This window comes from Gavia stellata, chromosome 18, assembly GCF_030936135.1.
Source record: "Gavia stellata isolate bGavSte3 chromosome 18, bGavSte3.hap2, whole genome shotgun sequence".
NCBI lineage: Eukaryota > Metazoa > Chordata > Aves > Gaviiformes > Gaviidae > Gavia > Gavia stellata.
In genome coordinates, this window is record NC_082611.1 from 17887340 (window position 1) to 17903389 (window position 16050).

General features: G+C 66.3%; 3 protein-coding genes across 3 annotated transcripts in view; 2 read left to right on the forward strand and 1 right to left on the reverse strand.

Moving 5' to 3' along the window:
• Window positions 1–16050, forward strand: part of LOC104252220 (nucleoside diphosphate kinase, mitochondrial) — a 320155-nt gene that overhangs the window by 118462 nt on the left and 185643 nt on the right. The gene's annotated exons all lie outside the window — the stretch shown is intronic.
• Window positions 1741–8533, forward strand: LOC132318579 (cytoplasmic phosphatidylinositol transfer protein 1-like). The gene is made up of 9 exons (XM_059826241.1): window positions 1741–1849; window positions 3151–3299; window positions 5362–5450; window positions 5631–5638; window positions 5994–6065; window positions 6158–6253; window positions 6358–6513; window positions 6597–6660; window positions 7616–8533. The coding sequence occupies exons 1-9, from the start codon at window positions 1802–1804 to the stop codon at window positions 7879–7881; spliced, it is 948 nt and encodes a 315-aa protein (XP_059682224.1). The 5' UTR covers window positions 1741–1801; the 3' UTR covers window positions 7882–8533.
• On the reverse strand, window positions 8651–11613 carry MSS51 (MSS51 mitochondrial translational activator). The gene is made up of 6 exons (XM_059826240.1): window positions 11321–11613; window positions 10833–10988; window positions 10477–10601; window positions 9691–10254; window positions 9106–9199; window positions 8651–9027 (listed from the first exon to the last, which is right to left on the reverse strand). The coding sequence occupies exons 1-6, from the start codon at window positions 11611–11613 to the stop codon at window positions 8751–8753; spliced, it is 1509 nt and encodes a 502-aa protein (XP_059682223.1). The 3' UTR covers window positions 8651–8750.

The following is a 16050-nucleotide window of genomic DNA, read 5'->3' on the forward strand; positions in this document are numbered from 1 at the left end:
CCGGTGCCGTGCGGTGCGGTGCGGGGGGATTCCCAGTGCCATACCGTGCTGGGGAGCCCCGGTGCCGGTGCGGTGCCGGTGCGGTGCCGGTGCGGTGCGGTGCCGGTGCATTCCTCCCCCTAGGGGTCGGTGTGCCGCGGCGCGGGAGGCGGTGCGGGAGGCGGTGCGGGAGGCGGCACGCTCCTGCGCACGGCCCGGGGCGGCCGGGGCACGGCGGCGGCGGCGGCGGCGGGGAGCGGGCACCGCCGCGGGCCCGGGTGAGTGCGGCCGGGGCGGGGGGCGGCGGGAGCCCCGGTCCCGCGGGAGGATGCGGTGGAGCGGGCCGGGAAGCGGGGAGCGGGCGGGAGGGGAGCGGTGGGGAGGGGGCGGCGGAACCGGAGCCCGGGCCGAGGGGAGCGCTGCCGGTGCTGCCGGTGCCTCCGGTGCTGCCGGTGCCGGCCCCGCGCTACCCCGAGCCCGCCCCGGTCGGGACGTGTGTCCCCCCCCGCGGGCAGCCCCGGAGCCCACCCCCGCCCCGGTCGGGACGTGTGTGTGTGTGTCCCCTCCCCGGGGCAGCCCCGGAGCCCCCGGGCCGGCCTGAGCTGCCCCGGTGCCGGGATGGGGCAGGGGACGCGGTGCCCCTGGGGTCCGGGTGCGGGGGGTGCCCCGTGCTCCCGCGGGTCCCCCCCTCTCCCGCACGGTGCCCTGCTGTATGCCGGGGCTGCCTCTGCCCCCCCGGCCCGGGGCTGCGGGGTCCCGGGGCTGGGTGAGGAGCCCCCCCGGGGGTCTTAGGGCTTCCCGCAACCCAGCACCAGCACCCAGCCCTCTTCGCTGTCAGCAGGGTGCCCCTGTGCCCCCCAGGGATGCTCCTGGGGCCCCCAACGCCTCTGTGCCCCCAGGGATGCCCCTGTGTCCCCAGCTGGACAAGGTGCCCCCAGACAAGCCCCCCTGTGAGCCCCCATCTACCCCCTCCAAGGCCCGATCCCCCGTTCAGGGTGACTGCCTGGGGGGCTCCCGGCCCCTCCCTGCCCCTTGGGGCTGGGGGCCACGGCCAGGAGCCCCCTGAGCTGCTCCGTTACCCACCCTGAGCATCCCCAGCCCCGGCTGGAGCGGGGGCCCGGGGGGGCGAGCGGGGCAGCCTGGCAGTGCCGCTGGCCGGGATGGGTGCTGGGGGGGCAGCCCTGGGGTGGGGGCTGGCCAGGATGGGTGCTTGGGGGCAGCTTCAGGGTGGGGGCTCCAGCTCCGGCCCAGGGAAAGGACGTCCCACACCAGGGACATGACCATGGGTGCTCCCCGGGGGCAGCCCCCCGGGGCAGGCCAGAGCTGGGGTGCCCAGGGGTGGGTCCCCGTGAGCATCGGCAGGTTTGATCCCACCCCGGGGGTCCTTGCTGCACTGGCCACCGCGGTCAGGTGTGGATGTGGCACCCTGAAGGCACAGCACCGTATTTTGGGGGGGACACGTGTGCTCCAAGACAGCTGCCTAGGGGTGTGGGTGTCTGCCTGGCAGGGAAGGGGTTAACGCCACGGGGGTTTCAGGGTGCGGGGTGTCCCCAGCTGGGTACACCCAGGGTACACCCAGGCTGCTTCTCGCACCGGTGACCTCACGCCACTGCCATGGCAACAGCTCATGAAGTCACCCGTGCCGAGAGCGGGTGCCGAGAGCGGGGCGGCCGTCTCGAGCGTGGGGCGATGGGATGGGAGCGTGGGAGGCTGCCGAGCACCGTCCCCCTGCTCTCACTGCGCCCCTCGGGTCCCCCCAGAATGAGCTGTGCCCCCACCAGCGCCGACGCCTCCGCCTGACCCCCGCCCTGCCCGTGCCACCATGCTCATCAAGGAGTACCGCATCTGCATGCCGCTCACCACCGAGGAGGTGAGGTGGGGGGCAGTGGGGGGCCGGGGCTGCCTGTGCCCCCGGGGCCAGGTGGAAAAGCGGGGTGTGGGTTGGGAAGAGGGGTGCAGAGGTGAGGGGAGCCCCAAACCCCCAGCCATGGGTGCCAGGGACAGCTTGGCTGCAGGGACCCACCAATGGAGGGGGCTGTGGGTGGGGGTCCCGTACCCACAGCAGCGGGGTGCCAGGGGATTGGGTCCCTGCCCGGAGAGGCGCCGGGGGACACTGTGGTCTCCTTTGCCATCCCCTCATAGCACAGCTCGTGGCAGGGACCGTCTGCCTTGGCCGAGCCGCCGAGGTGTGCTTAGCCCACGGCCATTGGGCTCGGGGTGCTCCGCGTGAGTGCTGAGCTGTGCTTTGGGGCGCAGGCAAGAGGGACGTCCCACCCCTGGGCCCGGCGACCTTGGGGTACAGAGCCCAACGGCAGCACCAGGAGGTTCTTGGGGGCATCCCAGCCCCGGGACCATGGGATGAGCTGGTGGCGAAGGGCACCGAGGGTTTGGGTGCCCGTGGCACTGCAGCGCTCTGGGTGCCTGCTCTGACAGGGAGCATGGGCTCAATCCTTGCTCCGGCAGGGAACCCAAATCCCCGCCGGCAAACAACGGCGATAGCCGGCAGCCGGCGGCATCCCCGGCCAAAGGTCGCTCGTGAGCGCCTGGTGCCGACGGGGCCGTTTCAGGGAGCGGGGAGTTGCGGCGGCGGTGCCCACGCCAAGCAGCGCCAGCCCTCCCCGGGCACTGGTTTTGCGTTCGCACCTGGGGAAGGTTTCCACTTAGGCAGAGAGGGGCGATAAGATCATGCTGGCGGTTAGGGTGATGGATGGGATCTTCAGCGGAACAATAAAACGCTTATTGCGCGGCCGCGTCATCAAATAAACACACACACGTATGTATCTGTATACATAGATATCTCTCTCTGATATATATAGATAAGAGTTTTCTCTGGCTCCTGGGTTGCTTGCTGAGCAGAAAGCCTCCAGGCACTCTGCAAGGCACTCAGACACCAGGGAAAAGCAGGGAGGGCAGGATCCAGCCCCCGCCCGGGCGCTGGAGCAGCCCAAGGATAGGGGGTTTGAAACAGGGTGCCCCAGGAGACCCCTGCCCGCTGCACAGCTCGGGGTCTGTCACCCCTTTGCTCCGTGCCTCAGTTTCCCCTCTCAGTGGTGCGGCTGGAAATCCGTTAGCCCGGCAAAGAGGAGCCCATCCCGGCGCTGTGCCGGCAACCGGGAGGGTGGGCAGCGGGGCAGGGGATGGCGGTGCTGAGGCCGGGCGCTGCGGTTGCAGTACCGCGTGGGGCAGCTCTACACCATCAGCAAGCACAGTCACCAGGAGAGCGAGAAGGGCGAGGGCGTGGAGGTGGTGAAGAACGAGCCCCACGAGGACCCCGTCCACGGCCCCGGCCAGTTCACCGAGAAGCGCGTTCACCTCTCCAGGTGAGGCGGCGGCTCCGGAAAAGGGTGCTGGGTGGGGAGGGGGCCCCGGCTCCGTGGGGCTGCGGTGGGGGGCGTGGGCAGGCATCGGGGTGGCCCCATCCCTCCCTCCAAAATTCCCGGGGAACATCCTTCCTGGGTCCTTGACACCCTACAGTGTGGCTGCACCCATCTCCCAGGGGTGCATCCATCTTCGGGGGCTGCACCTGTCTCCCGGGGGTGCACCCTTCTTCGGGGACTGCACCCAATTTTGGGGGCTGCACCTATCTCTCAGGGTGTACCCATCTCCTGGGGTGCGCTTATCTTGGAGGGCTGCACCCACCTCCTGGGGTGCACCCATCTCCCAGGCTGCACCCATCTCCCAGGGTGAACTCATCACCCAGGCTGCACCCATCTTCAGGGGAGGCACCCATCTCCCAGGGTGAACTCATCACCCAGGCTGCACCCATCTTCAGGGGCTGCACCCATCTCCCAGGGTGAACTCATCACCCAGGCTGCACCCATCTTCAGGGGATGCACCCATCTTTGGGGGCTTTCTCCCAGGGTGCACCCATCTTCCTAAGGGTGCACCCCTCTCCAGGAGCTGCACCCATCTCCTGGGGTGCACCCATCTTCAGGGCATGCACCCATCATCTCGCAGGGGTGCACCTGTCCCTGGGGGTTGCACCCCTCTCCCGGTGGGCACCCATCTCTGGGTACCGGTGGGTGCCTCGGCTGCAGTGTGGGGCTGGGCGGGGATGCCCGTCCTCAGGGGTGTCCCCACGTCCCCACGCGTAGCCCCGGGTGCCCGTTGGGCAGCCGCTGGCACCCGCTGCTGCTGTCCCCGCGTCCCCGCTGCCGGTTGCGGCACATCGTGGCGCGGGCATCGGCTGCTCCGCTGCCGGGGAGTCGCTGGTGTGAGACGGGCTATTTTTAGCCGCGGCGCTCACGATTCCCCTCTCCGGGATGGTATTTATAACGCCTGCAAATTAATCAAAACCCACGTCCCCGCTCCCCTGGGGGCCTGCCGGGGCCTGATCCTGCCCGGGGAGTGTGGGCAGCCATGGGGTGCCGAGCAGGGTGGGCAGGGGTGGGGATGGGGGTACCCTGGGGTCCTGGCCCTGGGGAGGTGGAGGGGATCCTGGGGAAGGGGTGGGGGTCCTGCGAGGGAAGTGGGGGTCCCTGGGAAGGGGGTGGGGTTCCTGGGGAGAGGATGGGGGCACTGGGGTGGAGGTGAGGGTGCTGGGGAGCTGGCACAGGTCCCTGGGGGGGTCCTGGGGTGCTGATGAGGGTGCTGGGGTGGTGGCAGGGGTCCATGGGGGTGGTGCTGGGGTGCGGACGAGGGTCCTGGGAGGTGGCAGGGGGTTCTGGGGTGCAGGTGATGGTCCTGGGGTGCTGATGAGGGTGCTGGGGTGGTGGCAAGGGTCCCTAGGGGTGGTGCTGGGGTGCGGACGAGGGTCCTGGGGAGGTGGCAGGGGGTCCTGGGTGCAGTTGATGGTCCTGGGGTGCTGATGAGGGTGCTGGGGTGGTGGCAGGGGTCCCTGGGGGTGGTGCTGGGGTGCGGACGAGGGTCCTGGGGAGGTGGCAGGGGGTCCTGTGGGGGGGTCCTGGGGTGCAGGTGATGGTCCTGGGGTGCCGATGAGGGTGCTGGGGTGGTGGCAGGGGTCCCTGGGGGTGGTGCTGGGGTGCGGACGAGGGTCCTGGGGAGGTGGCAGGGGGTCCTGGGGGGGATCCTGGGGTGCAGGTGATGGTCCTGGGGACGTGGCAAGGGTCCCTGGGGGGTGCTGGGGTGCAGATGAGGGTCCTGAGGAGGTGGCAGGTGTCCCTGGGGGGTGATGGGGTGCAGGTGAGAGTCCCTGGGGGGATCCTGGGGTGAGGGTGAGGGTGCATGGAGGGGTGCTGGGGTGGAGGTGAGGGTCCTGGGGTGCAGGTGGGGTCCCTGGGGAGGGGACGGGGGTCCCAGAGCCGGGGCCGTGCCGTGCAGGGCTGTGTTTGGCGGAGCAGGGCCGGGTGGCACTGGGCAGGGCTGTGCCCGCTGGCCGTATCCTGCCCTGAGCGGACCCCGCCGCCCCGCGGTCCCCCACAGCAAACTGCCGAGCTGGGCGCGGGCGGTGACCCCCCGCATCTTCTACATCACGGAGAAGGCCTGGAACTACTACCCCTACACCATCACCGGTAAGCCCGGGGCAGGGCGTGGGGACGGGTTCCCCGGTGATGACCTTGCCCCTCTCCGGCGGTGGGCTGCCCGGAGAGCCCGGCCGTGGCTGCTGCCTGGTCTCACCGCTCCCTCTCTCCCCCGCGATGCCGCCCGGCGATGCCACCCCATGATGCTGACGTGCCACGGTGTCCCTGCAGAGTACACGGTAAGGAGGTGGCATGGGGGGACCTGGCTCCTTCCCCAGCACCTGGCATGGCCGGGAAGGGGGCACTGGGGTGGGTGTCCCCTGGGGATGGGTGTCCCTTGGGGTCAGCATCTTTGGGGGTGGGCATCCCTTGGGGGTGGGTGTCCCTTGGGGCTGGGCATCCCTCAGAGTGGGTGTCCTTGAGGCTGGGCAGCCTTTGGGGATCAGCACCCTTGGGGCTGGGCGTCCCTCAGGGTAGGCATCCTTGGGGATGGGTGTCCCTCGGGGTGTGCATCCCTCAGGGTGGGCACCCTTGGGAGTGGGTCTCCCTCAGGATGGGTGTCCCTCGGGACCAGCTGACGGTCACTCCCTGCAGTGCTCCTTCCTGCCCAAGTTCTCCATCTACATCGAGACCAAGTACGAGGACAACTGCGGGGACAGCGAGAACGTGAGTCTGCGCTGCAGCTGAGACCTGGCAAACTCATTGCGGGGGGGCTCACCTGTGCGGCTGGTGCCTCTCACCCTCCCTCCCCTCCCCAGATCTTCCATAGTGAGAAAATCCTGGGCGACCACGAGGTCTCCTTCCTGGACATCGCCTTCGACGAAATCCCCGAGCGTTACTACCGCAGCCTGGAGGTAGCACGGGTGGGGACGGGGGGAGTTCCCCGGAGCCACCCCCTTGTCCCCCATCCCCGGGGGGTGGCGGGGGGGGAGTTCACGGCCCTGCTCTGTCCCCCCAGGACCCCCGTTTCTTCAGCTCGGCCAAGACGGGCCGGGGGCCGCTGCGGGAGGGCTGGCGCCAGCACACCAAGCCCATCATGTGCTCCTACAAGCTGGTGAGCGTCAAGTTCGAGGTGTGGGGGCTGCAGACGCGGGTGGAGCAGTTTGTGCACAAGGTGAGGGGGGGACCGAGCCCGGGGCGGGGTGGGGGACACGACACTGGTGGCAGGGTGCTGACCCCCATGGCGATGCGTCGCAGGTGATCCGGGACATCCTGCTGATCGGGCACCGGCAGGCTTTCGCCTGGGTGGACGAGTGGTGCGGTGAGTCCGCGGGGCTGCCCCGGCGCTGCCGGTGAGGTGGGGTGGGGGCGACAGGGACCCCCCAGGGTGGGAAGGGGTTGCGGGTTTAACCGCCAATGCCACTAACCCCACGGGCAGCTCCCGCTCTATCTCCGACTCCCCCGCAACCTGCTGCCTGCGCTGCCTGCTCCGCTCGCCCCCCCTGCCCTCCCGCCTGCCTGCACCCTCGCACGCCCGCTCCGCCGCACGCCTTGGGCGAAGGACGTGGGGCGCGGGGGGAAGAGGAGCCCCAGCACCCCTGCCTGCGCTGCCTGCACCCCAAGTCTGGCAGGGAGACACGCTGCAGGCGGCTGCCGCATGCGGACACGGGGATGGGAAGCCCCCGGGTGCGGCCATGGCCGGCAGCGGGTGCCGGCAGCGGGCGCGAAGCCATCCCGGTGAGCGGCTCTCTGCCTTCCAGACATGTCCCTGGAAGAGGTTCGGGCCTTCGAGACTCAGATGCAAGTGGCCACAAACCAAAAGCTGGGGAGCCAGCACCCCTAACCCCCGCCGCGCCGGCAGCCCTGCCGCACGCTGCGTGCAGGGGACGGAGACCCCGGACCCCGGCCACGCTGCCTGCAGGAGGGTGCAGGCAGGGGGGCTTGTGCACGGTGCACGCCGAGCTCCCCCTGCACCCCACGGCGGAGGGTCCCCCCTGCCCGGCTGCCCTCCCCATGTGTCCCCTGCCTGCGCTGCCTGCGCTGCCCACCCGTCCCTTCCCCACTGCCTGCTGGGCTGGTGCCGGAGCAGGGGGCTGGCTGCGCTGCCCAGCATACCCCTCCCTGCCTGTACCCCGTCCCCTTGTCCCCAGCCCCTGTCCCCTTCCTGGCACCCAGCTCGGGGGGGGAGCCGGTGCGCGGGGCACAGGCTGCCCTGGGATGACGGGGTGCAGGATGCGGCCGTGCCGAGCGGCCCCAAGCCCGGCTGTGCTCGGCAGGGATGACGATGGAGGAGGTGCGGCGCTACGAGCGGGAGACGCAGGAGGCCACCAACGAGCTCATCGGCCTGGTGGCACCCACCATCTCGGTCAGCGAGGTGGGGCAGCCCACGGCCACGCAATCGGCCCCCGCCAGCGCCCCCTCCACCCCCCTCAGCGACGAGGCCCCCGAATTCCTCGCTCCTCCCAAGACTCGCCCGCGCAAGAAGTCAGCGCCGGAGACCTTGACGCTGCCCGCGCTGCGGGAACGCGCCGGCGCCGAGTGATGCCAGCAGTGCCACACCGTGCCACCTCCCCGGCCGGACTGTGCCAGCCTTGCCGCCTGCCGCAGCCCCTCCGACAGGCACCGACCCCGGGGAGGGACCCGCCGTTGGGGCGCGGGGAGCCCCAGGGGTGTACCAGCCTCCCCAAGCCATCGTGGGTGCCCACATGGGATGTTGCCACCATCACCGTGCTGGACCCGCTCCCTGCACAGAGAGGGGACGCCAGGCCGGCGCGGGTCCCTGGCACTGGTGGGCGATGCTGCAGGTGCTGGTTCACTCAGCGCCGCCCGCCCCAGTTTCCGCAGGGGCTGGCGAGCAGCGTGGCTGCGGCAGCCGGTGCCCACATGCCGTGGCCGAGCTGGGCGCCGGTGCCAGGCTGAGCAGCTGTGGGGTTCGGCGAGCGATGCTGGAGCACCGCCAGCGCAGGGGCACGGCGCGTGTCACCGTGACAGTGACAGCCGGGTGTCCAGGCTGGGGCTCCCTGTGGGACCCCGGGGGCCACACAGCCCTGTGCACAGCAGGTCCCGCAGTCAGGGTCCCCTTCGCCGTCCCTTTGGGGGCCGTGGCCGCCCGAGGAGGGCTGGGGCAGGCTCAGCCCTCTGTTTTCTTTGGGAAAACAAAGGCCTTTTCGGAAATAAAAGCTCAAGACACGGCGGCCAGTTGCTGGCGGTGGTTTATTTGGTTCTGTGGAGGGGTGCCATGCTTGTGCCGTCCCTGTGCCGGGGTGCTGCGTCCCCCAGGACTGGATGTGTGCAGCGAGGGATGGCTGGATCGCTGATCCCGGGATGGGGAGCTGGGGTCCTGGGACAGGGGCAGTGAGGGGCTGAGGGTCGGGTGAGCAGGGCAGGCAGGATGGCACTGGCTGCAGAGGGTCAGCCCAGCCCCGGGGCGATGCCCCCAGCCACACCAGCGGCACTGGGCTCCCCTCCCTGCCAGCCATCACCGTCCTCCAGCTCTTCGGCACCCGGCACGGCCGATGCTGCCAGCCCCAGTAGAGCGATGTAGTAGGAGCTGCAGTAGACAGGCGCCTTGTTGGGGCTGGAGTAGACCTGCTCGGGCCGGAGCGAGGCGAAGGGGTTGGCAGCGTAGCCCATGATCTGCGTCTCGAGTTCCAGCAGGATCTGCAGGGAGGACTTCAGCTCCTGCTCGCTGCCAGGAGAGGGGGAGGATGGGTCCTGTTACCAGCCGGCTGTGCCGGCACGCTGGAGGGAGTGGGACCATGCTCACCTGTAGACGGTGAAGAGGACGGGCAGGCGGTAGTCCCGCAGCAGCAGCAGGGTGGGCAGCCAGCCCGCCAGCAGGTCCGGGCAGGCGTGGAAACCTGTGGGGACACGGCAGTGAGGGTCCCACCTCCCTCCCATCCCGAACCAACTCTGGGGAAAGGCGGGTCTAGCAGCACCCACTCCGTGCCGAAGATCCCTGGGGTGCGCGGTGATGCTGGCAGTGGGGCTTGGCAGCCCTTAGCAAGGTGGGGCCCATCTCCCCACCAGCATGGGCGACACCCCCGGCTCTGGGTCCTGGGCTGAGCTACCGCACCAAGACCTGAAGGCAGGGACCCCTTCGGGTGCTGCTGACTGGCAGGTGGGTGACACTGAGTGCCTGAGGGGGACGAGGGCAGGGGTCACTCTGGCTGCTCCGGCTGTGTTGGGTGGCCCGTCGCGGCTTGGTGCATGGCCGCGGCAAGACCTGGGCACATCCTGAGCTCCCAATGGTGCGGGGCACTTGGGGTCTGCCCTGCACCCTGCCAGGGACGTCCCGCTCCGGGCAGTGGGGTGGTGAAGGTCTGGGCCCCTCCGTGGCGCAGGCACTCACCCGGGTGAAAGCCCACCACCAGGTCGGGGCGGGCAGCCAACTTGGTCTCCACATGGCTTTCCCAGAAGTTGTGGTACAGCCCCTTGTAGCTGCTGAGATAGACCTTTCCCCGGGGTGCCGGCGTGGCCAGGGGCGGCCTCATGATGGGTCCGTCGACCACGTCCACCCCCACCATCACCACCTCCATGCCCCAGTGCCCCGGGAACATCCGCGTCAGCTCATCATAGTCCGTCAGACGGGTGTTGAGGGTCTCGACATGGGACGCCCCCACCACGTGCACCGTGAGGGCCTTGGCGAGGGGGTCGATGCCAAAAAGCCGTAGCCCCAAGCCGATGGTGAGCGGCCGCGAGTGGAAGTCGGTGACCAGCCGCCGGATGGACTCGCGCAGATCCCCATCCTCCGGCCGGGGTTTCCCGGCGTTGGCCCAGAGGAGGGTCATGTACCGCCCGGCCAGGACGGCACCCAGCTTCTCCTCCAGCCGCCCCTGCATGGAGAACCAGTCCTCCCAGCCCTTCACGTCCCCGGCAGGTTTTGTCCAGGTCTCTGTGGGGAAGGGGATGTCTCCTGGGGGGGGATAGGGAGAAGCGTTGGGGGTCTCAGCTGTGGCCCCACAGCCCGGGCTGTCTGTCCCAGCTGGGCTGTGGGGGTGCTGGACCCAGCTGGGGAGGGGCTGGAGCTGGGAGAAGGGACCCCATGTCCCTCCACGGGACCCGTGCAGCCGAGGTGGGGGGTCAGGCCGGCTGGAGGGGGACACACACAGGGTGGGAGCTGCATCTCCGGCCCCACCTGTGAAGACGAGCCACTCCACCAGCCGGTCGAGGGCCACCAGCTTCAGCTTCTTGCAGAACTTCTTGTGCAGCGGCCAGTTGGCACGCTGGCACGCCACGCCGCAGTAGTACACGTTCTGGCACCTGGGGAGAGGGGCAGCGTGCCCAGCTGCGGCGGGACGCCAGGATCCAGCCTGCCCAGCCTGGCTCCCTGCCACCCCCCACCCCAGGGCTATATCGCTGTTTTGGGGGTGCTCTGCAGCTGGAGGTGGGCATCAGGGCCAGACACCCCCGGCTTCACCCCAGCCACCGGGCTGGAAGCGAGGGGACGGATCCAGCCCCGTGCCATCAGTCCATCTCCCCCCCTCCCCATACCTCTTGCATCGCCGGAGGCTTTTGGGGTCAGGGAGGGCATCGGGGAGCTTCTTGCACTCGGCGCAAAACTTGAAGGTGTCCTCCATCTTCTGGAACATGTCAAAGTAAGTCCGGATGCCGAAATCGCTGCCGCTCTTCCTCCCGTCCATGGCAGACCTGGATGTGGTGGGGTGGGGGGGGTGAGCAGGATCCAGTCCATGCTGCTCTGCCATCACGGCAGGGCTGATGTCCTCCCACCAAGGCTGCCAGGATTTTTAGCTCCAGCCAAGAGCATCCCGGCCCGGCACGGCTGAGGACAGGGAGCCAGGGAATGGGCTGGTGGAGGGGTGCACCCAGGAGCCCCACCAGAGCACCCTGCCTGCGGGCTGAGCCAGGAGAGGGGGGGACGAGCCAGGGGAGATGCTCCAGCTGGGGGAAACGCAGGGTGCTTTGGCGGGGAGGGCGGGGGGTACACACACCCGTCGCAGCACCCATGGGTGCGCACTCACTTGTAGTCCTCGTAGCTCTTCATGTTGAGCTTCTGGAGGATGACGTGGGACAGCCCCGGCACGTTGCGGTCCATGGCCTGGAAGCCCAGCGAGTCCACGTCGGGTCCCCTTCCCGCCGGCTCCTCCACGGGCTTCTTGGGGCAGCCGGTTTTGGGGCCAGCGCCTGCGTTTCGCTGGGCCGTGGCGGCTGGGGGAGCGAGGGGTGCAGGCGAGGGGGCCGGTTGGTGGGTCCCCGGGTGCTGCCGGGGTCCCCCACGTCGCCCGCTCCCCCCACGCCGCCGCCCGCCCGCCATCCCGCTGCTCGGCCCGGCTGGAGGAGCTGGGCTCAAATGTCAGCCCGGAGAAGATAGCGGCGGAGGAGAGCGGCCGCGGCCTCTCCGGCAGGAATCGGATAGCGGAGCTATTCTGGTCATCCCCTCCCAGGGAACAGGCCAACCCGCGCCGGGGGTCCAGCACCCGCCCCGAAAGCTGCCGCTGTGCTGGCGGGGTCCCCCCGAAAGCCCTTCTGCCCTGGAGCTGCCCCTGCACCCCACCGCAGGGTGAGCAGGGGTGGCTACCCCTGTCCCCTCTGCCCCATGGGGCCCTGCTAGAGCCCCCCCTGAGGCCCCTGCCTCGGCCCAGCCTGCGGGGACCCCCCCCCCCCCCCTCAGGGCCCTCACTGGGGTGCAGGCGAGCGGCTGGGTGGGCGCGCTGCCTCTGCCCGGAGGGGCTGGGGGCCAGGACTGGGGCTGGGGCAGCAGCCGGGGCACGCCAGGCTGCAGGGGAGGGCACGGCACCGCTGCAGCACACCCCCCCGCCCCGCAACCGACACGGGTGAGATCGGGGGGGACCCCCGCCCCACGGGGCGCCCCACAGGGGCCTGGTAAGCGTTGCCCACACCTATCATGGCGCCGGCAGCGGCTTCACGGACACGCCCCCCCGACACGTGGTGCGGGGCTGGGGTATCGCGAGGCTTCGAGGCCTCGCGGGAACAGCCGCGTCGCCGTGGTTACGGCGACGCGGGCCTTCCCCTGAGGCACGGAGGCCGCCGGTTCGCGCCCCGCCGCCGGCCTGACCCACCTCCCGCTGCCCCGGCGGCCTCCTGGGGCCGGTGCGGTGAGCGGTGAGGGGAGACAGGCCGTACCCCGAGGCGTGAGGGCCCCGGGGCCCGTCGGGCGCGGCAGGAGGCCGTGCCGAGGCGGCTGCCAGCCTTAGGGCGGACGCCGGTACCCCACACCCTGGCTGGGGGAGCTGGAGCCGGGGGAGGATGGGGTACCGGGGTGCGGTGGGGGCACGGAGGGGTGGCCGCGGCCCGGCCGTGTCTCCAGAAGGGTTTCACGCCCGCCGGGGCGGCGGCACTGCAGACAAACCCGTGGCGCGGGATGGAGCTGGGGCCCCTGGGCCTGCGTGGGGATGGGCCGGCAGCCACAGGCCTTCGGCCTCACGGGCTCAGGTTGAGGTTAAATAAGAGGGAAAAGAGAGCCCAGGGCCGTCCCCTGCGCTGGGGAGAGCCCTGCCGGGAGCAGCGGGTTGGACTGAACCCATCCCGTGTGCACGGAGGAGCTGAGAGCTGGGATAAATTTACAGAGCCGGATAATGTTCACATTCCGTTTCTCCCCGCCCTCCCCCTGCTCCTCACAAGAGATTTGTCACTGACCAAACCCTGTGCTTTCGATGGTGTTTTGACACTCGAGCCCCGAATAACGCTAGCAGCCACGGCTGCTGTGTCCTGCAGACGTTTCTGGGAGAGGAACAGAGCAGTTTCATGTTTCTTTCCTCATTCTTTTTCCTGCAGAGCCATGGAGGTCCCCGTGGGGTTATCTGTCGGAAAGGAGTCCTCTGCCTCGCCCGCTGCTGCAGCTCTTCCCAGCGAGTCGCAACCGACACCAACAAAACCAGTACAGATCACAGTACTGAAGGCGCAGGACCTGGTAAAGTTCTTCTGAAAATGTCTCTGCTGGTTTAATAAACGAGGCCAGAGCGATTCTGTGTGCTGTGATCCCATTCGAGACTGGGTGTGAGGTGATAAGTCTGTAGAAAGGAGCGGTGAGAATGTCGGAGACTCAGCGATGCCACGCTGTGGCTTCCTCCTCCCCGCTGAGGGCTTGTTCGCACAGAGAAAAGGCTTGTGATCCACGTAGATTGGGGAATGCACCTCCTCAGCAGCAGTCCAGAGATGCTGTTGAAATGTATTTCTCTGCCTTCTCTGCCTAACTGTATGTAAATGGCAGCTTTTTTAAACAAAACACAGTGAAAATGTGTATCAGTGAGACAAATGCCTCTGAAAAGATCCGACCTTCCAGATTTTCATCCCAGCTACAGTGGTTTAAATCGTATTGAAACCAATAGGGTGGCTCTAGTTTTATACAGGCAGTGGTTCCAGTGCAGTTACAGGGCAAGACTACGAGCCGGTTCCGATCAAACCATGACTACTGTGATTTCCATGTGCTGCATGATACACCCAGGTGTCCTTAGAGTCTTCTAGAGGAACCGGCATTTAGGAGGGAATGTGGAGGAGAAGCTCAGCTACTGCTGCAAGCAGAAAAATGCAAATACCTGCTTGCGCTCTAGCAGCAGACAAAAAAGCAAGCAAAACCCACCCGCCTGGTTTTTCTGAGGTTTTTACGTTGTAGTCTTTGAGTACTTCTCACACCAATAGATTCAGCTATCAGCGTCTTAGGCGAGAAGTATAAGGTAAGAGGAGGGAAAACGATGCTGAAAATAATAGACTGGTGGACTGATTGCATCCAGAATATTGCTTTGTGGCTCTGATTGCTCCGTCTTAGAAAAGGCTATGGCAAAAGGAGGGAGGGCAACAAAAGTGCAATAATAAGAACAACAATATGAAAAAAATTCCAGCTATGAGAAGTGTGGAATCTGCTTAATTAGAGGTGATGTAGAGAAGGATGAGAGAGGAGTCTAGGATAATTACTGGTACAGCGAAAGGTTAATTAGATTCTTCTGTTTAGCTGGTCATAGAATATATGCTCAAGGAGACAGTCAGAAGGACTGAAAATTAAAACCGAGTGAATGAAGTCTCTTTTTGTGCAAGAGCCAATATGGAACTAATTACCCCAGTGACACGGGGAGAGGGAGCTGAGGGAGAGGCCTGTGGAGGTTAGGCATCCCTGCGGCTCAGGACTAAAGAAAAACTGGGTCTGGTTACAACAGTCCTCATGTTCAGGGCAGTAGCCACTCTTCCCTGGACAGAGAAGTAAACCATGTTTCTCCTGTGGGGAGGATCTTTGGTAACTGCCTGTTTCGGCGCTTCTTGCGCTGCTGTGGAGGTGTCCGGTGCTGCCTGCTTGGCCAGGGCTGCCCGGGCATGCGGATCCCCCCCTGCGATGTGCTGTGTTCTCACCATCCCTGCTCACCCATGTTTAAGCCCCTCTGCGGAGACATTTTAAAATTTGAACCTCCTCATCTCTGCTTAAAGCCAGTGGTATCGAGGTGGTGTAACAACAAATTGCAGAGCTCCCTGAAGAGCCTGCTGGAGCCCTTCTTTGATTTCAGGGCATTCTGCAGCCACACGATGTACAGAAGTGTCCTGTGAGCTCAGCCGTGTAGCTGAGGAGCTACTTTCTTAGGAGACGACAAAAGTCTTAAGCTTCCTGGAACACAAAAATATCAATGGGGTATTTTGGGATTTGCCTTAGAGGTGGCTTTCATTGCCTTTTCTGGGGTGAAGCCTGGACCTTTCCATCTCCCCTGCCACAGCTCTTGATAATCCCTGGGGCATCACAGCACGGTGGGGCAGGAAATTTCCCTCCTAAAGACAGCGAAGGGTGAGGTCTCAGCACAGCCAAGCTCTGCTCCTCTTCCCCATTCCTGTAGTGGGACAGCCAAAGAGCCCCACCAGCGTACTCTGTCTCGGGCGCCAAACTGAGCTGCCTGCCAGAGGCAACTTTGATCCTGGGCCTGTTGCTGCAGAGCCAACTGCTCAATGTGCTGTTTGTTTGACAGAAAACTATCAAAAGCGACGTGTCTGTTACTTTGGTGCGTGCGGAGTACAACGGAACGATCTTGGGAGACTCCTCCAAGACTGATGTCTTGCCAAATGGGACAGCAAACTATAATTTCATGACCAGCTTTGAGTGCAGCCCTGATGGGCCCAACTCCTTGGACGACATTGCGCAAAAACCTGTGCTCTGTAAGTACCTGATGCTGTACCTCCCTCCTTGGAGGTGGGTGCTGTCAGCTGCTCCGCTCTGCCTGCCTGCTGCAGGAGTCACTCGTTCAAGAATAGCCCTTCAGCAGCAGCGGTGGGAGGGTCTCAGCACTTCTGTTCCCATCTCTGCCAGCTGGAAGAATCCCCTTTCATGTTGGCCTGTGCTCCTTGGCTTCGCTGTTCTTGTCAGCCTTGGAGATGAAGCAGGAGCGTGTGCCGGAGCTGACACCCTTTGCAGCCCCTGAACTGCTGGTCCGAAGCAGTCTGAGAAACTCTGCCAGCTCCTCTCTCTTTATCTCTCTAGTGACAGTGATAGAAGTGTTGCAAAGGGAGAAGAGACAGAAGGAGAAGACTGTGCCTCTTGGCCAAGCTGTGGTGGACCTTCTACCTCTGCTGCAAGGTACAACATTGACTTCCACAGCCTCTGGAACCACTTCTTACTCCCTGGCCCTTTTTGAACTTTGCTTATGGACCCCTGGCTATAACTTACCTCCTTCTGACAAAATGCACTTCATAGCATCTGTGGAAAGGTGGGTCTGGGGGCAGAGGGGGTGACATCAGTAGCTCAGCGTCAGGAGTTAGG